Raw genomic sequence first — 25,906 nt, 5'->3', positions numbered from 1 at the left:
GGCCTCTCAGGGCCCAGGGAGCTGGAGTCAGGGGCCCCTCCCCAACCATTCATGACATATGCATAATTACATGGTCACACCTCAGTGTGCACATAGTAAACACTAATCTCACACTTACACGTGCACACAGGTGGACACATTCATAATTCAGTTATACACTCATGCATTTGTGGATGTATACACAGGCTTAGAAAGGGCTCTCTACCTGCTCCCTCCCTTCTTTTGTCAGTTGACACTCAGAGCACTTGGTCCAAGCCAGCTAGAGGAAACCTGGGAGCCTGGTAGGCCTGCAATGAATCCTGAACCTCTAAGCCTGAGGCCTGTTGGAAGTCTTGAGATGGGCATGTGGCTCCATCTAGTGATACCTGAGAGTATTGCACCAGTGCAGCCTCAGGCCTCGGACATTTTTGAACCCTACCATGCGTGGTTGTGACTCCCATCAGCCCATCTGTTCCAAGTATGCACGCTCCCATCCGCCTCTCATCAGGAATTCACCTGCAGCATGTATTCCATGTCCCAATACTTCTTGGGCCACCATGAGGAATCCAGGAAGACTTGGCAGTGCAGGTGGTGAAAGGTACCTTGCTGACTAGAAGTCTGAGGACACACAGGGAAATATAGTGATGAAAAAGATCTCCAAGGTGCAGGCTTCCATTGGCCTTCAGGATGGTTCCTCCACCAGTGCCTAGGGGACTGTGTGCATCTGTGTACTCTCACAAGTACACATGCACAAAGTTATATAGCCTTATGTGTTCATGTGCACAGTTATACAGTTTAGCTATAGACATGGCCATGGTTACACAGTCTTACATATGCCCAATCTCATCCATAGTCACACATTTGCATGTATATATACAATGCTTATACCCAGTTACATATGTACAGTTTCACTGTCACACCTGTGGGCGAATACTAAACACAAATCTCACACACATGCACACAGGCAGACACCTCCTTAATTCATTTATATACTCCTGGGTGTCTGCATTCGCCTGCATGTGGTATGCACTACACCACACAGAACATACACACATGCACCTGGTGTGAACGCTCCTTTTTTGAAGCTAGGGCTTCAGTCCCTGTAATTGGAAAGTGCCCAGAAGTCATCCTATCTGTACACTTCCAACAGAGCAGAGAGACTCGTTGGCCCAGGCTGGGCGTTCCCTGTGCACAGGCTCTGTCTGGCCACTGCCATGCATAGACTGCCTGCAGCCTTGACGCTGCCCCATAGCTGTGAAAGGAGAACCCCACAGGCCCCATGGGACAGACTCCAAAACTCTTGGTCCAGGTGGGGATTCCTGGGGCCACCTTGTAAAAGAAGGCCACAGGCAACCCAGTGCCTCCCCTGGCCACTCCAGCAGCATGCTCAGGCATGGTGCCGAGACCCACAGCAGTACACCTGGGTGTTGTGTTCCCTCCGTTGTTTGTCCTTTCACTCATCCATTCCTCTTCTCTCATCAGTCACTCGGTAGCTGCTTAGTTAGCACGGCTGCCTGCACGGGAACCATGTAGGCAGGCTCTGTGGGCCCTGTCAGTGCTGACTGAGAGTGGAGCCAGCAGGAAAGAGGGTGCCATGGGGGCATGCCTTGCACAATGGAAATGTATGCCATCATGACCACTACAGGCAGCAGTATTTTGTACGATCTAGGTCACTGAATTTCTATAGCATATACTCTCAAGTAAACTGTCTCTGAGCACTGGCCGCCTCCTGGCTCTTCTATGCATATGCCCAGCCCTTGAACAGCCCTGCTCCCAGCTGCCTTTTCTCTGCTCTGCAGAGGGGATCTTGGCCTACTGTTTCTTGGCTGAGGAGATAGATATCAGTGGGGCTATGATTGCATCTCATCAGAACCCAGCCCCAGGCAGGCCAGAGGAGCTAGAAGCTAGCTGACCCTCACCCAGGGGTCCAGCTAAAAGTCTGCTCCCACTGTGTATCTGCTCTCGTGCCTGCTTCAAAGAGAGTCTGAACAGTCTGGGCTTTCCTGTAGACTGGGCACACAGAAGAGCACCACGTTGTCTCTTCACAGCTCAGTTGCCATCTTGCCACTTCCTGAGCCCCTTTCATCCTAACCTTCAGGCAGCCAGTGCTCAGCCCCACTGGATCCTCTGTGCACTCCCAGGTCTCCTCCAGACCACATGCCCCTCTTCATAGATGAGTGGATTCTAGGTCTCCCCCTGGCCGGTCCCAGAGGCCAGCATCTGCCAGAAACAGCCTCCCTGCCAGATCCTCACAGATACTATAAGGCGTATTGCATGCTAGAGCAGAGGCAGAAGATGTGGGATAAAGGTGCAGAAGGGAGCTGGGCCCCCTCAAAGGGATGAAGATATGAAGAGGGATTGGGGGTGTGGCTAGTGTGCGATGGAGTCCAGAAACTGTAGTCTTTAACTGGGTAGCCCCTGACCCATAGCCCCCCAAGCTCTGGTTGTGAGCTCTATCCAAGCCAGGGTGGAGCAGAGCCAGGCACCGATGTAAACAGCAGAGAGACAGCAGAGCAGGGAGTAGAGTAAGGATGCCCAAACTTGTATGATTTTATCGGACAGCCCTGACCTGCAGGGGTGAAGGTAGGAGGAAAGCCTCATTGTGTGTGCCACCTCCCTGAGGAGAGGGCCCCACAAGCTTATTGTGTAGAGCACAACAGCGCTCAGTGACCTGGAGGTGAGTACCAGGCTGGGTTCTAGACAGCCTCAGGCCCTAGAGACCAGGCAGCCTTGGGGCTTGGCCAACGGCCACTTTTATACTTAGATTGAAAGGCTCTAAAATGAAAACAGAAATATTACCCTTAGGGCTAAAGTATTTTTTTAAAAGAGATATATTGGGGGGGGTTAAAATATTTATTTATTTATTTATTTATTTATTTATTATATGTAAGTACACTGTAGCTGTCTTCAGACACACCAGAAGAGGGAGTCAGATCTCATTACAGGTGGTTGTGACCACCATGTGGTTGCTGGGATTTGAACTCAGGACCTTCAGAAGAGCAATCAGTGCTCTTAGCCACTGAGCCATCTCTCCAGCCTCTAAAAAGAGATTTTTAAAAACTACTCTTTTTTTTTTAATTTTATTTATTATTATATGTAAGTACACTGTAGCTGTCTTCAGACAGACCAGAAGAGGGAGTCAGATCTCATTAGGGATGGTTGTGAGCCACCATGTGGTTGCTGGGATTTGAACTCAGGACCTTCAGAAGAGCAGTCAGTGCTCTTACCCACTGAGCCATCTCTCCAGCCCCTAAAAAGAGATTTTTAAAGGAGGAATGAAGGGTTATGAGGTGGGTAGAGACAGGAATATGGAAACACACAGCGTCCTTGGCCATGATTATCTCTGCTTCACAGGATTGCCACCCTCGTATTCTGTAAACTTCAGCAATGTGTCAGTCTCATTTCTACTCAGAAAAGTAATTGGCATTTGGCATTCCTAAAGATGTCCTCAGAAATGTTCACTGACTGTTTCTGAAGAAGTGACATAGCAAGTCTGTCAGAATTCATCACAAATCCTCCCCAACCCTCTTCCCAGACAGACATTGCCAGGTGGTTGGAAGTGGACAGTGGGGGTGGGCAGTGGTGAGCAGTAGCAGGCCTCGAGAGAGTGAGTCCCTTTAATGGAAGAGAGGAAGGGGTGGTACAGCTCTCTCTACAATAGTGGGTTGTCTTCTATCCCTGCAGGGAGTTGGGACACAAGAGTTCACCCAACACACAGTGGTTGTCCAGTGGAGTACCCTGTATCAGCTGCAGGTTCAGGCAGCTTCTTGAGAGTTGGTAGTTAACAGGCATGAAAAGAACTCTGGTGAGCCTTTGTGATGGTCCTGGGGCGTGAGGATACAAAGTAGATTCTAGGTCATGACCTGGGGTTGGAAGGGTGGCCTGCGAATGCTCAGAGTTTCTGGGGGCCTTCTACAGGAGAGGGTTCTCCCTCCACATTATGTTCTGCTAGCTTGAGACCAGGAAGTGTAATGTCAGAGGCCTCTGAGTTCCTTGGCTGTGCATTAGAGAGACACATGATGAACACTCAGCCCAAGTATGGAGCTGCTACAGGAGAACTGGGTGTGGACTCTTAGCAGTGTGCCATAGTGGGTGCTTCTGCCCAACAAGAAGATGCCAGAGACAAGGGCCTCAGGTTGCCATTCATAGACTCTGTATGGACTGGAATGAAGGCGGTTTACACCAATCACTGCTACTATGGTAGCACTAGTCTGGGGAGGGTCCTTGTAAGGTCATTGATGCAAGTCCTTCTCTGCCCTGGGTGAGGTTTCCTGTTGGTCTTAGTGGAATCACACACCATTCTTACAAGAGCAGCCGACAGGGGAGTCATGGTAGCAACAGAGGGCCAGATCTGCCACCCAAAATGGTCTCAGACATGCATCCTTCCTTATATGGTCAGAGGACACCAGGAAATGGGTCCAATCTCCCAAACCCCAAGTTTTGCTTTATTTGGAGAGAATTAGGCCCAGCTCTGGAGCAAGCGGTTCCCTCCACTGTAGCCCACCTGTGTGAGTGACAGAACTCAGAGCCCAGGAAGGGTCTCAGCCCTCATTAGGGCTCCCTGGCTTCTGGCTTCTGTGGGCTCGCCCATGTGCATGGATTGAGCTTCCTCGCCCAGGCTTACTGGGTGGCGACCCAGTTGGTTGACTTGCTAAACTAATTATATGGTTCTCTGAAGACACCATATCTTGCTTTACTTCCTTAGAGGTGAGTGAGGCCCCTGGCAGACTCCTCTGGAGAAGACTGGGCAGAGGGGTCTGGGCTTAGAGCTTCACCTCAGCCATGGTAATCAAGACTGTGTCCTGTCAGTCAGCAGCTGCTTCATGGGGAGCCCATAGCTTCACGTTCTAACTCCTTCAGAGCCAGTGTCTGGAACTGGATAGGCCATCCTTCTGCCTGCCTGTCTTTCCTGCTGCATCTCTGGGGTGTTTACTGTTTCTACTGCATCCCACATTTCTGAACCTCGCAGCACACAGAGGGTATTAGATGCCTCACAGTGCCTAGACACCTGCGGTGGTTTTACGCAGCCACTGAGGCCGATTTCCAGCCTGACCTAAGTCCTGATGGCCAGGAGAGAAATCTGGCTTCTTTTACCCTCGGCCACTCAGGGAAATATGCAGCATTTTACCAGTGTGGTTTCTAGGCACTATTTAGTGACTCCAGGACATTACCCAAGAAGGCCATGTGCACAAGGAGAGTCAAGTCCTTCAGATGGGGCTCCTTGGGAGTCAGGTTGGCATTTCCTGCCCACGAATGAGAGAGACTCACCTGTAAGTGACTCAGTGCGACTGGTGGCTTCTGTGGGGCCTGCCTGGGAAGTCAGCACTGCTAGTGCACAGAACCATGTGGGCCTTTCCACGCATCACTCCCAGTGCGGTTTGAGGAATTTGAGACAGGAGAGTGGTGTGGGAAGATGGCTTTTTGCTAGGGCAAAGATTCCAAGGGCCTAGATATAATTGTCACCTAGATGTCTCCTATTCCTCCACCTCCTATATGAGCAGGCTGCCTTATGAATTTCAACTTGGAGACACCCACAACCTGGTGCAAACCTAAGAACCCATCAATGCCTTGTTCAGCCCAGGTGCTCATGAGGCCAGTGGTACAGGCTGCTTCCACCTGGGCTCCTCTTCCAGTGTTGTGGCCTTGGGCAAAGTGACTCCCCTCCTGTAAGCCTCAGAGTTATCTACGAGGCAGGGCTAGAGCAGTGCCTACCTAGTAGTGCTCTGTGGTTCAGTGAGGCAGTGAATACTGCTGACTGAGCACATTGCCTTCCCCCTCTCCTCCTCACTCCCACCATCCTCTCCACCTCCTCTAGCCTGGCAGCAGCCATCATCTCATCTAATCGCCATCATCGTCACTGTCATTGTCTTAGGAACCCTGTGGGAAGCTGTTCTGTTTGGTTGCTTGCCTACATCTTCCCTAGAACAGACATCCCATGAGCCTCTGGTGTGGTATACCTCAAATCCATGGAGGGAGTCTGAGAATGTGTGCTCAGCTACATGTTCTCAGAATGATCCTAGGAAAGATTCCTACGGCTGTGGAGTTGGGGCCCTGTGATTTTGGGGGCTCATTAAATCCTGTTGTACATTTGTTCTGCATTTTGTGGTATTTTAGGGCAGTTTAGGGAGGGCCCGGGCTGCCCAGTTCCTGGGGTGGAAGATCTGGCTGCTCCAGGTTGGCACAAGCCTCCCCCAGCTCATGGGGAGAAAAGGGTAGATACTGCCCTGACTCTCTTCTAAGGGATGGGGAAAGGCCACCATTATGCTGCCCTTTCACACCTGGGATTGCCACATGGTTGCAGGGACAGGCTATGATGTTCACCCGCCCTGTGGGACAGTGAAGCCTTTCACTCCATGTTGGAAGCAGGCCTTCACTAGACACTTGCACCTCCATCTCAACAGCAGGCCAGCATCTCCTCTGGCCTCGGTGTCTTCATCTCAAGTACACATGAGAGCATCACCCCTTCTGTGGGGTGGGTGTGTTCTCGAAAGCATGCGGATGGCACGTTGTAAATATCTGACAAGGCAGAGATGCTGAAGTGCTGGGCAGCCCCATGCAGAGCACAGAACTGAGAAGTGCCCCACCCGACCCGAGAAGATCCTCACACTTAAGAATTTCCTGGCTGTTTAGCCTCATGGACATGGACACAGACACAACTGTGGGAGCTGTGACACTCAAAGTAGCAGCACGTAGGAGAGTGGAATGTTAGCCAGGTCTGGCACAGAATTTAGGCATGGACCCAGTGCCCAGAGTAGGCCCCAGTGTTTCAGCCCCTGCCTCTCTGAGCTGTAAAATGATCATGTCTGATGGTGTAATGAGGAGTTTGAACTGTAGTCAGGCAGACCTTTATTCAAATCTTCGTGTAGGAGGCTTATACCTTGGACAAGTAGCTCCTCATTGCTTGCTGAACCTCAGTTTCTCCCTTTGGGAAGGATAAGAGCTGTGCTTGAACAAGCACAGCAAGGATAATACAATGCTGTTGGACTAGCACAATGAGTCCAACATACGCACACCACTGCCTTAGCCTCTCTGGTCTGTCTGTGTGACCTCAAGTGAGTGAGATAGCTCTGTGTCTCTCACACTGGACTCCCCTGGAAAGGGCCTGTGTGCCGACTGCCTACCAGCCTAGACTGCTCGGAAGTCATGGATTTCAGGTTGCTCTCTGTCCATTCTAGCAACATTTGTCAAGGATGCAGCCCCAGGTGACCTCACAGAACAGGCAGTGCCTCCTGCTCGCCACCTTGGCAACTTCAGACAGTCTTAAGTTCTACCACCTCAGAGCAAGAGGATGGTAGAGGGGAAGCTACCACTCCCAAGTGGGAGTCCTGATTAGCAGAGGAAGGGGTATCTCTTATGCACAGAGAGCTACAGAGGACAGCACTTGAGAAAACTCTGTGGTCAGAGCTGGCTCTGAAATCCCTGTCAATGGCTGGGAAGGAGAGCCACCAAGGAGAGCGGCTGGTCAGCCAGGGCTGACATGTGTCAGGGACAGGGAGTAGTGATACCTATGCATTCCACCCACTGGCAATTACAGCAGGTGCATGGGTCTCAAGGAAGAGTGAATCGGCATGTACCCAGCCTGCTGTGGATGGAGGAGAAGGGGACAGAGCAAGGGTGAGCCTGTGACCACCCAGAGACCTGCTCTCTCAAGGACTTGGGTTAACCAGCACTTAAAAAGGAAAGGCTGATGGACAGAAGAGGGTGATCCTGGAGCTACCAACACAGATGACCAGTCCTGAACTTGGGCTTCTGAATATTAGACCCAAGATGGCAATCAGAATGTCTCCTAAGTTGGAGGATAGACACCTAGTCTGCATGATATTCATGGCTTCAATGAGAGGCAGTCCTCAGGCCACATACACTAGAGTCACTGGCAATAAACAGCAGCCCAGGCTAGCTGGGGACAACAGAGAACACATTTGGACAAGGAGAGACGTTATCTGGTTCTATACCGACAGTTCTGTCATCCGCTGGCCATCAAGCACAGAAGCTAGAGTATGCCTCATAGGAAAGGACAGGGCTAGGCAGTGCCTGCCACACCCCAAAGAAGTGGAGCTGAAGTGTCACACTCCCCTGACTGAGGAGCAGGGGAGAGAAGCCAAGCCAAGCCCACAGGGAGGCCCTGGAGTCAGAGCCCTTGGAGGCCATCAAGTTCCAGAGGCAGTTTCAAGGACACTGGAGCCAGCAAGGAGCCAGTGCAGAGGTGAAGTGTAGCAACGGGATCCAGAAGCATCCTGGAGAATGTCACTGCATGTGACCTGGCCAGATGTGCAAGATTGCTTACCATTCTATGCTGTGCGTGCGTTTGTCTTGGAGCCTGTGGACAGCATGGCATTTCTGTTCAACAGCGCACCTCAGATTCTCTTTGGAGGATCCAGGAGAAGGGTGAACAGTCAAAATGTTGATAAAATTGTCAGTGAGACCCTCGTGCTCTCCTAGATGGATACTTGGAGGGAAGAGTCTTCCCTGGCCAGGTGGCTCCAGATAGATCCCAAATGTGCTGTGGTGGGAGCAAGGAACCCAAGGAGGAAGCGGGGAGGGGCTGGGCTGACCTACACTGTCTGGGATGCTCTTGCCTCCTTAAGGATCAGCTGGGTTTTCCAGACTGACTAAAATTAACTCCCTTTCCTCTGAAGCAGGGGACGTCTTTATGCCACGCTGGGACCTAACTGGCGGGTTCCAGTTCGGAATTCTCCCAGAACTCGGAGCTGTGTCTACAGGTATACATTTGTTCATTTTCTCATTTGACAGATGGTTTTGGGGTGTATACTGAGGGAAAGGCTCTGTGCCAGATGTATCATAACACTATCTCTGGTGCTAAAAATTGCTCCAGAGAGGTATGGGGCCCTCCGGGAGAGAGGAGGTGACCATCAGAGAAAACAGTGCTAGAAGAATGATGGGAATTGGCCAGGTGACTGGAGAGGGATTCCCAGGGTCAAAGCTCCCAGCCAGCCAGCCGGATGTGGAGTTGTGAGGCAGTAGGAATAGGGGGCTCAGTGAGGGTAAGATCCACTGAGTATAGGAAACCAGAGATGGGTTTCAGAGGCACATCCAACTGGAGCAATGATATTACCTGCCCCTTAAAGGCAGTGGGACCCAGGGAGGTTTTGTGGAGAAATAACTGTGTGGTTGGTGAGGATATGGGGGAGACAGGAATAGAAGCAGGGGCCAGAGACAGCATTGGGCTCTCATCTAAAAGAAGATACAATGGCTTTGGCGGAGAGGTGGGATGACAGCCAGATGTGGTTAGGACCTAGGAACATCCATGGAACTAAGTTGCAGATCATGAATAAGGGAAGAGTCTTTACCAGGATCTGAGCTCACTACTGGCTTGGTGACCAGCTTGGTTAAGCCAGGTGGACATCCAATAAGCAAGAGCACAAAACTCTAAAGCATGGGACAAGACTTAGACATTGTCACCAGGACAATGCCTGATGTCAATGGAGTGGGTGAAAGAAAAGCGAGGAGGAAAGAGGAGCAGGCTGGTAGTGTAGGGCTCCTGCCCCCCTCCCCCTGTACCCTATGACTTTGCACCCTCCTGCTAACATGAGGAGGACCTGCAAGGCATAAACCATAGGCATGAGCACGGCGAGCAGGCTAGGTGGAGAAACTTGGTGAGAGCTTTCTGAGGAAGCTTACCCTACTCTTTCTTTGGTAGCTTTGGCCCAACCCCAAGAGTCCTCTGACTATGGGAACATCATTGGTTCACCTGGGAGGCGCAGTGAGTGGGAAGGTACCAGGTTTCAGCTGCTCTGGGGCTGTATCTAACTGAGAGTCTCCCTTTAGCCCCACGAGCCCTTGCACCTGTACTGTGGGAAGCTCAGCCACTGTGCCCACTATGGAGGGGCCTCTGAGACGGAAAACCCTGCTCAAGGAAGGCCGGAAGCCTGCAGTAAGTCACACATGCATTCATCAGAGGCAGTGTGGGCTCAGGTGGTCTCGAGGCCTGCCGTCTTATTTTGGGTTTCTATTGCTATGAAGAAACACCATGACCACTCTTACAAAGGAAAACATTTCATTGGGGCCAGCTTACAGTTTCAGAAGTTTAGTCCATTACTGTGGCAGTGGGAGAGGTGATGGCATGCCAGCAGACATGGTACTGGAGAAGGAGCTGAGAGTTCTGCATCCTATGCACAGGCAGCGGGAGACTGCCCCACTAAGTCTAGCTTGAGCATATGAGACCCCAAAGCTGGTGTCCACACTGACATACTTCCTCCAACAAGGCCATACCTCCTGATAGTCCCACCACACTTGCCAACCGGGCTCCTATGCCTGGCTGTAACCATTGATGGGGGGGGAAGGCCTCAGTTTCTTTATCTGTGACTTAGGATGAAACTACATTTCCTCCTGGGGCCGTTTGTGGCAGAGAACCAGCCTGTGGGTGCATGGGCAAGTTAGAGCCATGGCGGTAGTCTAGAGGGTAGACAAGGCCTGGACACTCAGCCCCAGTAGGCAGCATGGCTCACTGTGTGGCGCTCCCATGTAGACTCCCTCACTCCCTATCAGCATGCGAGTACCAGTGGGAAAAGCATGGAGACGAGGCATCAGGAGGATCGTCATGCCTGCCACCAGCCTTCGTGTCACAACCACCGTGACCCCGCATGTCAGCTTCAGCTCCTTGGGTGGCAGTCTCATCCTCAAGCTGCCTCTCCTTGCTGCATCTGCTCTGCCTTCCTGCTCTGCTCTGGTTGGCTCCTGTCTGCAGAGTTGTCTAGAGATACCAGCTGTGTGAAGATGTCAGGGCCCTGTCACCTGCCCTCTGCAGGTCTTCTTAGAGTCCTTGTCTCTAGTTGCCAGTAAGAGGGTTGGATGACGGATAAGGTAGAGAGCTTCCACCCCAGCTCTGGCTATTCTCAGTCTCATAAGGTCGGAGTGTTAAAAAGCTCCCTACAGCATGGGGCCCCATGGCAGACCCGTGGGAAGGACTTACTCCCTCTCCATACCATACTCATCACACGTACTGAGTGGATCACAGGACAAACTGCAAGAGTTGGTTTACACTTGAGTCCCAGGGATAAATAACACTTAGGTCAATGGGGTAGGACCTTTGCCCACCAAGCCATCTCAATAGCCAAGAACTAGCTGCTTTTTTTTTTTTTTTTTTTTTTTTTTTTTTTTTTTTGGTTTTTTGAGACAGGGTTCCTCTGTATAGCCCTGGCTGTCCTGGAACTCACTCTGTAGACCAGGCTGGCCTCGAACTCAGAAATCCACCTGCCTCTGCCTCCCGAGTGCTGGGATTAAAGGCGTGTGCCACCACCGCCTGGCGGGACTAGCATTTTTAATAAAATGGAAGAGAATGGAAAATGTCTACATTCTTCACAAACAGTAAAGATAAGTGTTCTGTGAACCTTTTTCAGTTTAGCATGTGTGTCTCTGTTCTGTGCATCCTGTGGTGTCAGAGAAAGGCTGGAAGACAGTTTTCCTTAGTTGTGACACAGCTGTCCCCATGAGGAAGAGGACTCTATCATGATGCTGACTAGCCTTCTCCTGGGAGGTGTGGTCCTTTCCTTCCAGATTTAGGTGCTTACACTGACATTGCAGACCTGCAAGCACCACCGAAGGCCTCAAACTCCCGCCCTCAGCCTGTCAGAGCAGCCCACAATGAGCATTCCATTTCTAGGTGGCAGCTTGGCATGTCTATTTTCCTGATACACCATTGGGCCCAGCTCCCCCACACAGGATTTATACCCTGAAGTACCTTCCACAAGGGGAAGAAAGGAAGGAGTGGGAGAGGAAAGAGATCTTCTGGGCCTGGGTAGAGCTGGCACTGCCAGGGATGGCAGAGGGCCAGAGAAGGAGGCCTAGGCTTGCATGAATGGATGGCCATGGCCACCATCTGGCTGTCTGAGGCCACTCCCCTCCCCAATATCATCACTCTGCCTGTCCTTCTTCTGCAGCTGTCCTCGTGGACCAGGTACTGGGTTGTACTCTCAGGAGCCACCCTCCTTTACTATGGAGCCAAGTCTTTGCGGGGTACAGACAGAAAACATGTAAGTCCTCTGAAAAGGCTGCCTGTGCTGGACTTCCCCTAGTGGGAGTGACCCCTATGGCTGCAAGAGCTAGGGTGGGCCATGTTAGTCTGCCTTGCTGAGGGCAGGGTGTGGGCCCAGGCCTCCCAGATGACTGTTGCTCTTTTCTAGTATAAATCTACACCTGGCAAGAAGGTCTCCATCGTAGGCTGGATGGTGCAGCTGCCAGATGACCCCGAGCACCCAGATATCTTCCAGCTGAATAACCCTGACAAAGGTGGGTGGCAGCCTGGGCTGGAGCCACTGTTCCCTCTCTGACCAGATGTGCACCCTGAAGCTCTGAGATCACTAGTTTCCCTTTACCCTAGGTTTGCATGGCACCCAGTCTTCTTGCTGCTTAGACTCGGGTTGGTGCTTCTGTTGAGCAGTGAGAGAGGCCTTGCCTTTGACTTGATGGGTCTGTCCTTCTTCGGTCTGTAGCCCAAGGGTCTTAGAGTAAATAGAAACCAATGTTAAATGAGGCGAAACCTTGGGAGCAGAAGGGTCTTGGGTCCTGGTTTCCAGGGACTTGACATAGCTTTACTCTAAGACTATACAGTGTCTAGGTCCAGCGGCAACTCAGAACCTGTGTAACTCTAAAAGCTCCAAGCTGATCTTCCTCACTTCCCTCTCAGTCCCTGCGGAAAGGAGGGAAAGGGCCTGGCTCTATCCCGCCCAGGAACCTTGTTTCACTGACATGCCCAGCAGTCCACATCCAGCTTCCTTGGTATCCCAAGTTACAAAACAAAAATCAAACAGCAGCAGCTGCATGGTTAGAAGCTTACACACATTCATACAGTAATAGGAACGTTCAAGTACAGAGTTCAAGCACACACAAGTCGTCTGAGATCATGCTGAATAAAGTTTGCCTTTGGCGTCTGTAGATCTGGCTAGAGACCAAGACTATGCATTTCTAGCAAGTTCCCTGGGAAGGATGATGGGGGTACAGTCCAGGGGACTATAATAGTGTCATGTTCCCATGGTTGCAGCTGAGAAATAAGGGCGCCCAACCACCTCAAGGAGCCCTGCAGGCAGAGAGGCAGTAGACTGCCAGGCCCTCTGCTCTGTATTAGGGTGACTAAGTATGCATCTGCTCCACACACAGGTGTCCTTACTCATGCCACTAGAGTCCCTTCCCCAGTGGTATATGTAAGTACACTGTATGTGTCTTCAGACACACCAGAAGAGGGCATCAGATCTCATTACAGATGGTTGTGAGCCACCATCTGGTTGCTAGGATTTAACTCAGGACCTTCAGGAGAGCAGTCAGTGCTCTTAACCACTGAGCCATCTCTCCAACCCACCAGTGAGGTTTTCCTTAGGAGGAAAGCCATGCCTGTGCAAGCTCCATGGGCCCTTGTGGCCATGGGGACCACAGGCCACTCCTCTTTGAGCCTAGAGCAGTGCTTCTCAGCCTTCCTAACGTTGTGACCCTTAGTACAGCTTTGCATGTCATGACCCTATGACCTCCAGCCATAAAATTATTTTGTTGCTACTTCATAACTAATTGTGCTACTGTTATGAATCGTACTATAAAAATCTGATTCACAACCCACAGGTTGAGAACTGCTGGCCTAGAGGAAAGCATTGTCTCCAATCAGAAGGAATATGACATGAGGTCAGAGGGCAATGCCACTGACAGAGTTAAAGGGGTCTCTAAACTAGATATGAAAAGTTACATCTTGGTCTTCAGTGACAAGTAATGTTGTCTTCCTTCCATTATGAGTATAAGCATCAGATGGCAAGAATTTCAGAAATCCTCTGAGTTTTGTCCCCAGGAGAAATTGTAGGCATTTTCTCAGCAAGTATGGTTGCAGACATCTCAGGATGCACCTCATTGGTGCTCCTCTTGAAATCCCAGCATGGTATTAGACCTGCTGCCAGCTCTAGGATGTAGAGACAGACAAACTGACAGACTTACATCACACCACATTACACTGTGCAGGTAGTTTAGTACTGAGTCTTGGTATCGGTGATTTTCTTTGTATTTTATTTTATATGTTTATAAACATTGGTTTGAGAACTGCTGGGAACCTGGTTCTTAAGGGTCTTAGGCCAAAGATCCCTGGCCTGCCAGTGTTGCTCACCCTGGCCTATGACAGCTTTTCTTAACTCTTACAGACTCATGCTCACACAGCGCACTCAGGTCTGCCCTCCCGTGTGTCCTTCTTAACCAGGGTTCCTTTCCCCATCAGGCAATGTTTACAAGTTCCAGACGGGCTCCCGTTTCCATGCGATACTGTGGCACAAGCATTTGGATGATGCATGTAAAAGCAGCAGGCCTCAGGTAACATCCCTCAGATCTGTGTCAGCAGAATCCTGTAGACAGCAGGTCTCCCATCTGCCCTCAGAGTTCACCAGGTTTGTTCCTAGGTGCCCACTCAAAGGTTTTCCCATGAGTCAAGGCAACCCTTGCATGAATGAAGCCTGGCCTAAACTAGAATGTAATAACCTTTCCACTAGAGAAAATGCAACAGATATAGCCATTAGGGGACAGTGAGGTGGCAAGTGTGACATCATCCAGTGTCCAGCTCTAGCATCTATTTAGTCTGTTCCCCAGAGCTGATTTCATTGGAAAAATGCAAATTGACCAATAGGTCTGTCCCTCTGCCTGGGGAGTGTCCTAGTAATATCTCAAGTATTTAGGGGCAACCATGTGCCAGGCAAGGCACAGAACCTAGGTCCTGGTCTAGCCTCTTCCTCTGCTGTTCCCACTCCTCTCCTTGACACCCATGACTTTACATGCAGCCATGTCCCTATGATGTGGGTTCTCTTACTGTCTCCATTGTACTCTGAGGAGCCTAAGGCTCAGAAGTGAAGGACACCTGTGCAAGGGCCCATTGTGAGTGAGTGGTGGAGCTGGGACCCAACTCCATCCACCTGATCCACAACTCTGACCTCATAGCTCCTGACTGAGAGTCCCTGTCATTGTACCAGACAGAGAGAGCCAGGAGTACAGCCCCTACTGGGCAGACCTGTGAAGGAATGGCAGCCTCCATCCTTAACACAGGTGGGGTTGAGTTGGAACATCTTGCTCCCTGCATGTCACGTGGGCAGTATTGATGCCACAAGGAAGCCCAAAGTAAACTACCCTGTCCTCAGGACCTGTGGGCCCGCGGGTGTGCTCACCCTGTCCTCACCATGTCCTTACAACCAAATGTGAAAGCATGCTCATCATGGCACTGTCCATGATAGAACACCAGAAACCTCCAGCCTGCCTGAGATTCCTGAGCAACACCAGATAGCTACCAGAAATATGGTGGCAGGTCTAAGGAGGTCTAAAAGGCGTTGGGGTAGGCAAGGATGACTGCATTTGCTTTTAAATGTTTGTGAATATTTACTATATGTATGTGAGCATAGTCATGTAAAATCTCTACAGTGATATACAAGAAACTATAATCCTATAATTTTAGAGTGCTTATTTACCTGTGAGATAGACGAGCAGATAGATGCACGAAGTCTTTTTCAGTGGTGCTGAGGTTGAGCCCTGGGCCTCAGACATGCTAGGTAGTTGGTCTGCCACAGAGGTACACTCCTGGCCCAGCTTACTTACGTCTACACATTACATCAGCGTCACTGGCCATCTCTGTGATTTGGGCCCACTGCCATGTCAGGGCAACAAGGGGAACAAGGCTGAAGCTTGAACAGGGTCGCTGCTGCAGCGAGATGCATTAAGAGGAAGATCTGGATCTCCCATTCCATCTCCTCAGCTCTTGGCTCCCTCACCGTCCCTGAGCTTTCACAGCAAACTGGAGCTCACCAGCCATACATAGGCAGCCCCAGGGCCTGTGTGCGGGAGTCCACGTGGTTCTAGGTCCTCCTGATAGGCTTGAGGTAGGCACCTGGCTGGAGGAACAGGACGATCTCATCCAGGAGCAGCAAGGGGAGGCCTGAGTGAGTTCATACTCAGGAATAACAGCAGCCAGAAAGTGCAGCAAACTCATGCAGCAGACTGGCATGCTGTCCAGAAGACTCCTAAGTGGGATTTCATGCACTGGCCAATACGGCACGCCAAGGCAAAGTCCTGCCATGTGGTTGTCTCCAGTTTTCAGACCTAGGGGAAGAAGGATTTTCTTTTTATGCCCTTTTCTTTTTTATTTCTAATTTACTTTTCATCAATTTGCTTTTATACTGTGATGTATAAAACATGGGGACAACCTCAACCCCATGTATGGGGTAGAGGCTTACTTAAATCAGTCACTGTGCACCCGAGAGACAGCTCAGGAATGGCACGGAAAAGGGTGTTGCAGAAGTGTGCCCTTCCACATGGAATCTGTGATGAAGACTGTTTCTATTTGCACTTCTTAAAATTGTTTTTTTTCTGACACTGAATCTATTTAAGCTTATTTATAATGTATGTGTAAGAAACAACAGCAGTAGAGCTAGCTGTGGCAACACTCAGGAGGCTGAGGCAGGAAGATCACGGGGCCAGCCTGGACTACAAACAACTAAAGACAACAACATCCAAAAACAGCAGTAGAGAAACACCATATACTTACTTTAGAAACCCTGACAGGTCTTGAGACTTTCCCCTTCCCCTTAAGTCATTCTCTTCCTCCCCCAACTTCCCTCTTCTCCTGATGTGTGTTACTTCCCTGTCTCATTTTACTGCACTCCTGAGGAGGAAACCCAGGACTCAGCTGCTACCACTGAGCTATGGCCCAGCCCTCATTTACAATCTAAAAACCTCTTTAATAACAGAGCCATGCCTGTGTGCGCCATCCTGCCCTCTGCTCCTCTGCACTGTGGTCCTGAGGTTGAGTGATGCTTGCACATGTGGCTTCAGGTCACTGCGGCGCCTCTCTTCTCTGTAAGCTCTGCCTGTCTGTCATCTCAGAGCTGACTCCTTATTCCTTGCTCCCATGAGTTTTGAGGCTATGAACATTCTTGGAACTGCATCTTTTTCTGATTTCTCATTTGGGTGAAACTGACACCAAGATGGATTTGGGTTGGTTTACTTTATGAAATGATGTCTAACCATACCAACTAGAACACCAAAGTAATGCCAAGGGAGGAAGTTCAGAGCTGGGGGTCTGGAGGCAGCTGTGAGGGCAGGGAAGTACTCTGACAGTGGGGCTGGTAGCTTCTGGGGGAAGGTAGTGGAGTTCATGATCTCCCCATACTTCCTTCTCCTGTGCCAACTCCCTGCCATCCCTTAAGACATCCCCCACCTTCTAGGCTAGTTTCCCCTCCAGAGACATTCACCCTAGTTCAGCAGAGCCTATCCTTCATACCATAAACCCAGTTAGTTGCCTTGGCTCAGGGGATAGTGGTGGCAAATGTCTCAGCCCTGGCTCTAACTCTCTGTGTGGCCTGTACAAGTCTCAGTCTCCTCATCTTCATTATGGCGACCCTTCCAGCGTCCACCTGATAGAGGTCAAGTGAGGACTCCAGAAACTGTGCATATGAAGTAGTCAGCGTAATGCCTGGCACATGGTAGCTACTCCCCAGTGGCAGCAGTCATTGCCGTGCTCTTCCCTCCCCATACTTGCATGTCCCTAACTGTAGGAACTGTCCCCTATCCCTTTCTGTGGATTGAAACTTTGACAGAAGGGTGAGCTTTCTCTTCTAGGTACCTGCAAACCTTATGTCCTTTGAATGAGTATCTGCAGGACTTGGCGAGACTGCAAAGGCTTCTGAGAGCCTAGACTAGGTCTGTGGAGGAGAGCAGCTCTGGGCATAAGCTGTGGGCCAAGGCACTGGAGCCTCATCGCTGGACTCGAGGAATATGGCCATGGCCTCACAGTCCTGGATGGCTCCCCAGTGTGAGATCCACCTGTCAACCCACAGCAACTCTCATGAATCATTCTGCAGCAGCACCCCACCGGGTGGCTGTCAGACCCCAAACTGCGCACCCTATGCCCCCTCTCTGGGCCATCGTCTGTCCACCAGCTGCTTTTGCATCAGGGGAGCATTTGACCCATGTTGGGTTCTCCATGCTTTCTGCTGCACACAGAGTGGATGGCGTTAATCTTCGAGAGGGCTGGAAAGCAGAGACGGGCTGCTGGACAGGCTTGTTACACCCCAAGTGCACCGGCCACTCACCCACAGGGCCGCCTCCGATTTTGTATACCCTTAAAGCATCCTGTGTGTGTGTGCGCGCGGTGTGTGTGTGTGAGCGAGTGAGTGTGAACGCTCTGAGAAACATACATTTTGGCACAAGACTTGTGACATCACACACTTATTGGCTTTGAGTCCCTGCTTGAAGCTTTAGTTACAGCCTTGTCCTCTAAGAAAAGTCTGAAGGGAGTCCAGAAGCTCCGTGTTAAGGGTCCCTTGAGTTCTTTTACTGTAAACAAACAATGCCTTAAATCGTGTCTTGTTTTCTGTTCCTATGGGTGCTATTCATCTGGATGGCCTGTTCCCTGGGCCCCAGGCCCTCCTGGGTCTTGTTGTCAGCCCGCCTGAGGCAGAATCCATTTCAGGACCGTGTACTGGGCACTGGCCTGCTTGCTCCCCACCACGAGCTTTCCTGGTGGTCCTATGGGCCCTCCTTATCTCGCCCACTCCTGCTATGCTGGTGTGGGAAGCTGGGACCTTTTCTCCCAGCAGCGTGGAGGCCCCCACAGTGACCGGTGGTCAGAAGCTGTGCCACCCCGCATTCTCCCACGGGGCAGAATTACGCTCCTTTCCTCACCCTTGCCACCACTGCCAGGGCCGGCCACACTGATTCCTGATCACACAGGGAGCTGAGTGACAAGGGGGCCTAAGCCCCCTCAGTCTTGCCCCTAAATGCAGTCACCAGCAAGTTCTCATCCAAGTCCAAGGGCCCAGTTCTTGATGACCAGGTGAGAAGAGAGCCAAACCCTAGGGAGTGAGATGTCCAGCCTCTGCATTCATGAACAAGGACCTATCTGTCACCTGTTGTCATAAATAAGGTGATTTTTACTTTGCACATTTTAATTCAAGTGTATTGCCCTTTGTCATCACTGATGCTCTCTGTCCTTCTTCCTCTTCCTCTTCCTCCTTGAATCTGGGTACCCTAACCCTGAGAAGAAAACCCTCAGTTTTCTGGAAAAGGCTGAATGTCTGGGTCCCTGTGGGTATCATGGTTTTACACAGTAACCCAATCATGAAACCATCCCAACAATAATGGAGAAGCTGCAGACAACACCATAACCATGAACTTACCACCAGAAAGCACTGTATTACAAACAAATGGTGACATGTCTCTAAAACATGGATGACTTGATGGGGTGATTAGTTGTTGTCATGGCCGTACGTTTGTTGTACTCTGAAGCTAGCCTTCCTGTGGGCAGAGCCTGGATATTTTCATGCCAAGAGAAACTCCACATGGTAAAGTTGATGCCATCAAACCTTGACCACAGCTGCCTTGCACATCCACCCCCACCAGTGGTCCAGCTGTGTGCACTAGCTGTATGCACTGGATTCTATCAACGTTGCTCCAGTTAGAATCCAGAAGATGGATGACGGTGTCAGACACTTGAGGCACCTCCAAGCAGAACCATTCGTGGTCCACTTTAATCTATTCCAACTCCAAACCTGCCTGCCTGCCTGCCTGTTAACTCCTAGAAAGCCAGACCATCAGCTGCTAGTTTCCTTTAGGTGTCTGCTTTTGGGCTCATTGTTTGGATTCTTGCATGTGCAGTGTCAAGACATCAAAACCCCAGAACTTCATCCCACTCAAATAACTTCCTGCCCTTTACAGATTTGTCTTATGAGACACAGTGTTTTCTTCCAGGCCTAATCTGAAAGAGCACAATCACAATTATTTTCAAAGTGTTTAATCTTCCTAAATGAAGCCAAACTCCCCTCCCACAAGCATCCTTACCATGAACTCTTGAAGACAACTGCTTGAACTTTATTAGTGAAAAGCCTTGTAGGACTTTTGTGAGCCTTGAAGGTAGTGGGAAAGCCCTGTCTATGGAGTTAAAAGATATTTGTCTCTCCAAGCAGGGCCTTAGGCCAAGCATACAAGCTCAGTGCTGATATCCTCGGCACAGCTTGTCACACAAGGCTGCAAGGGGAGGTGGCCAGGTCACATGACAGAGTCAGTGGTCCTTTGGTGGACTCTTAGCCTTGAAGGAAGCTGTTCTGCACTTTTGCTCCACTGTCCATCGTACACAAATACTGTGAAACTGTTGGAGACAGACCATGGCACCCCAAACTGAGAGCTGTAGAATGCTGTTTAGAAACTGGGATGGGCAGCTGGTAGAATTAGGAAGTCCCAAGAAAAGCCTTCTCACTCACAATAAGAGTAAACCTCTGTCCCCTTTCCAGTGTACAAGTTTTGCAATACAAGGTCAGCCAAGTGTCCGCTGGCAAGCAAGATACCTTGTGGATGCTGGACTTGGTGGGAAACACTCCTACACAAGCCAGCAGGAGAGTCCGGCCTTCCCCTGCCCTGGCTGAATGCCTTGGGGCACTTGATGCTGAGCAGGTAGACACATCCGTGGCTCGCCAACAGGCTCTCTGTATTTCTCCTCCTTACCAAGATGGCCAGTGTTTCTTCCATCAGTTTACTCTTGCCTCTCGAGCCTAAGAAAGGTGTGGTGGTTTTTTGTTTGTTTTGTTTATTTTTTAATATCAATTTTCAGATGGAAAATGATCTGTAAAACTGGGAAGCCATTTATAAGCCAAGGCTGCTTTAATCTGCACGTGGCATCCAGAGCTTTGCAACCTCTATTGAATATTGCCAAAAGCACAGCTTCTCTTCTGTGTGACCCTTAAACTGTCCCTGTGTCATATTGATATGTTGGGTGATTTCATGTTATAAAACAAACAAAAAACCCACCCTGCACAAAGCCCTTTTGAAAGTGTATTTATTGCATAAACATTCATATGTCAAGTGAATACTTCTTATACCCCAGGCTCTACCCAGACTGAAAAAGGCTAGAAACAAGACAAATCCAATTTTGGCCTTTGTAGAACTTAACCAGTCAATGACCAAATAATTACCACCTCACAAGCCAACTTTGGCAAGACCCTATCTCTCCCCTACTCCTGAATACAATCGTGTGCATTGGTTCTTCCAGGAAGACCAGATTGAATGGAAATGTTGGGAGAGTAAGTTGCATTGAGGACTTGCTGGAGTCCCGACATGGGAGGCTGGCTGGCTCTAAGCAGCCAGATTCTGATCTGTGTTCAAGAATGGTTCCAGGGAAGACGCCAAAGGCAGGATGAGAGAGTAGGGTCTGAGTGCTTGCCGTACGCACAGCCCCCCACCCCGTTTACTCTGTAACTTCAGTGTTAATTCATATACAGTATGAGTGGGAGCTGCGTGTCCCTGGGAGCCGAGGACTTGGACTTTGGTCCATCTTGTAAGCTGCTGCTGCTGCACAAGTGTGTGTCCCATGGACAGCCCCAAATTGCCACTCACCGCAGCAAGGTGATAGGTCATCTGCCATTTTGGAAGGACTTTGACCATTCAGTAATGAAATAATAGTAATTCATTTATTAGTGAGGCATACTCTTTAATAAATTTTGTGCCAAAATGCATGGTTTCCCACTTAGCATTCAAAATGTTGTATAAAGAGTAGTTTTCAATTTCTTACATGTTCTTCCAAGTAAACTGAAAATGAGTTTTCACATCTTACTTTGTTTCTTGTTCAATCTGCTGCACCCCCCCCCTTAAGCTGTCTTTTTTTCCCAGCAGACCCTGCATGCAGTTGTGTGAGGACTTTTCTCTAACATTTGTAAATTGTCTCATCTGCAATAACCACTGAACATCATCCCTCCTTGGGAGTCTTTAGATTTTTGGTGAAGTATTTTGTTACCTCAGTCTTGTATCAAGTTGCTGTATTTTTCAGCTTGTTACACTGATAATAATTGTTTCACTAATTAAATACTTTAATGTACAGACATCTTTGTTTACTTTGAAATTAAATGTGTTTTCCAATGAATATCGTTCTATTTATTAGTGTCACATGCAGTCAATTTGACAGGCAGCTGCTGTGCTACATGCCTGGAGGAGCCCAGGGCTCTGCTGAGAGTAACTAGGATGTAAATATATAGGGAAAGAACAGGGACAATATTGTGGATCTCTTGGAGAGGAAGGCAGAGGGTCTGGGGATACCTAAGAAGACAGGGGGCCTTGAGAGTTTTCAGATCAGAAGTCGCAGAACATTAAGGAGGCTGTAGGAGTGGGGGGAGGGGGGTCAGGGAGACAGAGAGGACAGGATGCACATGGGGAAAAGCAGGCAACCCGAGATTACTGAGGGAGAGTTCCAGTCAAGGTGATAATCTGAAAAGATCTGTCAGGAGGAAGTCATGATGCATAAAGCAAACCCACTCCAGTTTGATTAGAGGTAAAGGAGAGAGGGAGAAAGCGAGGGAGGGAGTAAGGGAGGGAGGGAGGCAGAGAGAGAGCAAGCGCCAGCGAGCAGGAGCGCAGGAACTAGAGTAGATTGGGGATCTCAGTGGCAGCTCCCAGGCATACACACCCATTCTTGCTCCTGTCTCTGCTTGAATGAGACCAGAACCTTGTGATCGCAGTGAAAGAGCCCTGCTGCACAAATTAGCACACACCTACACTTTACCTGGGAAGAGGAACTCTCAATTGAGCAGCTTCCTCCATCAGATTAGCCTGTAGACAGGTCTGTGAGGGCTTTTGGTAGTGGTGGTGGGGTGCTGTGAAGGATCTAAGCCCACTGTAGGTGGTAGTATCCCGGGCAGGTGGTACTTGGCTAGATAAGAAAAGAAGGTGAGCAAGCCAGAGGAAAATCTGTTAAGTGCTGATTCAGTTCTTGAGTTCCTCACCCTTCCAGCTCCAAACTGTTGTACCTCGTTGTGGACTCCGCTTCAGCCAGGAAGACCCGCATCATCCAGGCACCCCTGAAGTGAGGAAGAGGCAACGTGGGCGGGGCTTGTGTAGGGCAGGGGAAGCTAAAGGGCTCTTGGGGCTGAATAGCCAAGGGACAAGAGACGCAGAATTGCTCCAAGTACAGACCTCAGTTTCTGCTTGGGACATTGAGCTCCTGCTCTGACTTCCCAGATGATGGGCTGTAGCCTGTAAGACAAATAAAGGCTTTCTTCCCTAAGGTGCTTTTGATCACAGCAACAGAAACTGAACTAGAAATAGATGGCAAAGCCATCCTTACTTAAACTCAGATGAATTTCCACACCCAACTACAGTGCAATGTTACAGAACTCAGATGATGCATCCGACTCGGGGAGGAAATGAGGGGTGGAGGTTAGAGCTGTCACAAAATTGGAAGGTTATGAATGAAAACCTGAACCCACAACTGGTAGACAACCAAAGCTCCCCTCAGCCTCACTGTGTCAGACCACAAACAGCCACCAGGAGACAGTAGTACCTCCTTTTGCTGACTGGTTAGATCCTGAGGTAGCGCAAACCTCATGGTGGACCCCAGTTCAGGCAGGAAGACCCGCACCATCCAGGCACTCCTGAAGTGAGAAAGAGGCGACATGGGCGGGGCTAGATAGGCGGGACTTGTAGGCGGGGAAGCTAGAGGGCTCTTGGGGTGGAATAGCCAAGGGACGAGAGAACAAAATTGCTCTAAGTACAGACCTCAGCTTCAAGAGAAAAGAGGCGGAGCTCCGGGGTTGGGGGCCATGCCTGTGGGCGGGATGTGGAGAAAGGCGGCCCCCAAAAGAAGGCGGTGCTACGATAGAAAGGACCAAGAGGTGCTGAGGTGAGGAGGGTCAGCAGAGAATCCAGCAATCGGAGCTGTGGAGCGGCGGGCCGATAGAGCGCTCTGTGCTGGAGGGGTAGGTGGGAAGGGCCTAGATCTGTGGGAATGGTAAGGAGCGGGAGTGATGGGCCGTGGACCCGACGAAGTTGAGGATCCAGTGGGCATTGGGAGCCTGCGTGCGCTACACAGAAGAACGGAGGGAGCGCGGGTAGAAGATCTTGGTGAGGCCAGTTCAGGAGGGGCGTGGCTGGAGCTGGTGTAGAGGCAGGGTGGGGCCTGCACTGGTCTGAGAAGGGCCGGAGAAACGGAGATCGTTAGCTCGGGGCGTGGCCTGTGCCCAGACTAGGGAGTGAGGTGGGTTTGGCTAAGAGATGGGGCGGGCCCTTGGCAAAGCTGAAGGGCAAAGGGACTGACTGGATAAGGGTTTGGGGTGGGGCCTGAGCCCACTGATAGGTAAGGCTTGGTACTTGGGGCGGGGCACGGGTGGAGCCTGAGCAGAGCTGAGAGGAGATCTGCGTGATTGGGGCGGGGCAAAGGCGGACAGGGGCGGGACCTGAACCTAATTCAAATAGACTGGGTTGGGGCGGTGAGGGGGCGGGGCCTAAACCCAGCTGAGTGGTGAGGGAGGATCTTCTAGATTAGGGGCGAGGCAGGGGGAGGGCCAAGGCCTCAAAAAGGACCAAAGGGAGTGGATTCGGTAGGAGATCAGGGAGGTTCCGGAGACTAGCTCCGGAGAGATGAGGCAAACTTCGCTAGGCTAGGGGCAGGGCTTAAAGCCAGAGGTTCGGAAGAGGCGTACCTGCTAGAATGGGGGCGGGGCAGAGGTGAGGCCTAAAGCCAGAGGCGTGGTTAGGCCGTTAGAGTAGGGGCGGGGCCTAAAGCCTCAGGCGTGTTCAAGGGACCTGATTAGAGTAGGGGCGGGGCTTGGACCCCGCGAATAGTCTGAGGGCGTGGTTAGGCTGGAGTTCGGGGCGGGGCCTGAGGTCCCAGGCTGGGCTGGAGTTTGGGGCGGGACAGAGGCGGGGCTTGGGTCCGGTGAGGGGTGCGGGGCGGGGCGTGGGCTGCGGCGCGCTAGCTGAGCGTCCGGCCGAACACCGCCGAGGCCCGAGCCCACCCGAGTGTGCCCGAGCCGTCGGCCCCCGCCCGGGGCGATGGAGCAGGAACCCGGCGGGGCTGCCGCTGCGCTCCTGCGGCAGAAGAGGGCGGCGCTGCGGCGCAGGGGGTGCAGCTTTGAGAGTCCCAGGTACCGTTGCCCCGGAGGGGTGCAGCCTCTAGGGGTGGGAGAGGGGAGTAGGCCACGTGGGGGTTGGCGGTGTGAGGGGACAGAGTGTGGCGAGGCCGCGGCGTGGGAGGGAGTCGGCGCAGAGCCCAGTAGAGCGGCCGGGCCACGCTGAGGGAGTGCCCAGCGGGAGGGCTAGAGACCTGTGTCCGGCCGGCAGATGATGTGGACGTCCGAAGCCTCGGCCCTGTGACAGGCCCTGCACACTACGGCTCAGGGAGGTCTTGGGCTGTGGAGAACGCGACCTGCCTGCTTCTAAATGCTCAAGGACAAGGTCGGAACCCCTAAGCCCCCAAAAGGACACCCTTTAGGCTTCTCTTGCTTTCTATAATCCATCCTCGCACCCCAAGTGCCTGGCCACCTGCTGCCTATGGCCCCGCCCATCTGTGGTTGGGGTGGGGGGCACCCTGCATAGTTCCTAGGTCCTTTCTCTTTCCCAGGTTGTCCGTGCCCCTCCCGGACTTACCTTCCTTAACTGGCGCCCTCCTGAGGAACCAGCCTGGCCGTAGGTGAAGCTTGGCTGCTGCCGGACACGCCCTTCCCTTTGCGGCTCTTGCCCATGCCTATCCCCGGCTTACTCCCACCTCCAAGGAATTCCTTGTAACTTGAAATGGGTCCTGCTTCCAGGTGGACTCATTCCTTTCAGAATGACTCCAGCACCACCATCTGGGCCAGATTTTCATCAGTATTCTGTAATAATGGCCTTAGGGAGGGTATCCTGAAGCCAACCCCCTTCCTCCTAGCCTACTGCTGCCTGCACCCCTGAGTTTTTAATTGCCATAGCATGGGTAGGGACGAGGAAGAGAAAAAAGATGTAGGACTCTAACCTCCACTGAGGTGGAAAAGAGAGTTCATTTGCTAAGGCACAAAGCAAACCAGCCAAGATCCTTAAAGGAAGGTGTGATGCCCTTAATTGGCCTTTCTCAGACTCAGTCCTTGACACACTGCTCCAGCAGTTCTGATGCTGTGTGGTAAGGACAGATATCAAGGCTGCTCTAGCCGCTGCCCTAGCCTCTTCCCCATCA

General features: G+C 51.1%; 2 protein-coding genes across 36 annotated transcripts in view; both read left to right on the top strand.

Moving 5' to 3' along the window:
- The window catches only part of Ralgps1 (Ral GEF with PH domain and SH3 binding motif 1), a 238,081-nt gene extending 216,231 nt beyond the window's left edge, over positions 1-21,850 (top strand). For 14 of the 22 annotated variants that reach the window (XR_003952804.1, XR_003952802.1, XR_374091.3 and 11 more), the window contains 6 exons: positions 8,616-8,699; positions 9,766-9,871; positions 11,877-11,969; positions 12,120-12,225; positions 14,183-14,274; positions 17,560-21,850. Coding sequence is in view for 15 of the 22 variants with exons in the window: in XM_006498035.3 (XP_006498098.1) it covers positions 8,616-8,699; positions 9,766-9,871; positions 11,877-11,969; positions 12,120-12,225; positions 14,183-14,274; positions 17,560-17,589 (511 nt within the window). In the remaining 7 variants the exon portion in view is untranslated. The remainder of the gene's footprint in view (positions 1-8,615; positions 8,700-9,765; positions 9,872-11,876; positions 11,970-12,119; positions 12,226-14,182; positions 14,275-17,559) is intronic. The other 8 variants (XM_030251025.1, XM_006498033.3, XM_006498037.3 and 5 more) reach the window with 2 other exon arrangements.
- Positions 21,851-23,409: 1,559 nt separating this feature from the next.
- The window catches only part of Garnl3 (GTPase activating RANGAP domain-like 3), a 145,635-nt gene continuing 143,138 nt past the window's right edge, over positions 23,410-25,906 (top strand). For 3 of the 14 annotated variants that reach the window (XM_017319358.2, XM_030252275.1, XM_030252274.1), the window contains exon 1: positions 24,761-24,845. Coding sequence is in view for 4 of the 14 variants with exons in the window: in XM_030252277.1 (XP_030108137.1) it covers positions 24,754-24,845 (92 nt within the window). In the remaining 10 variants the exon portion in view is untranslated. Of the gene's footprint in view, positions 23,679-23,832; positions 23,957-24,639; positions 24,846-25,047; positions 25,156-25,906 lie in introns of those variants that run through there. The other 11 variants (XM_030252276.1, XM_006498483.4, XM_006498482.4 and 8 more) reach the window with 10 other exon arrangements.

This window comes from Mus musculus, chromosome 2 (genome assembly GCF_000001635.26).
Source record: "Mus musculus strain C57BL/6J chromosome 2, GRCm38.p6 C57BL/6J".
Classification (NCBI taxonomy): Eukaryota; Metazoa; Chordata; class Mammalia; order Rodentia; family Muridae; genus Mus; species Mus musculus.
This window is presented reverse-complemented; position numbering and strand designations above follow the sequence as displayed.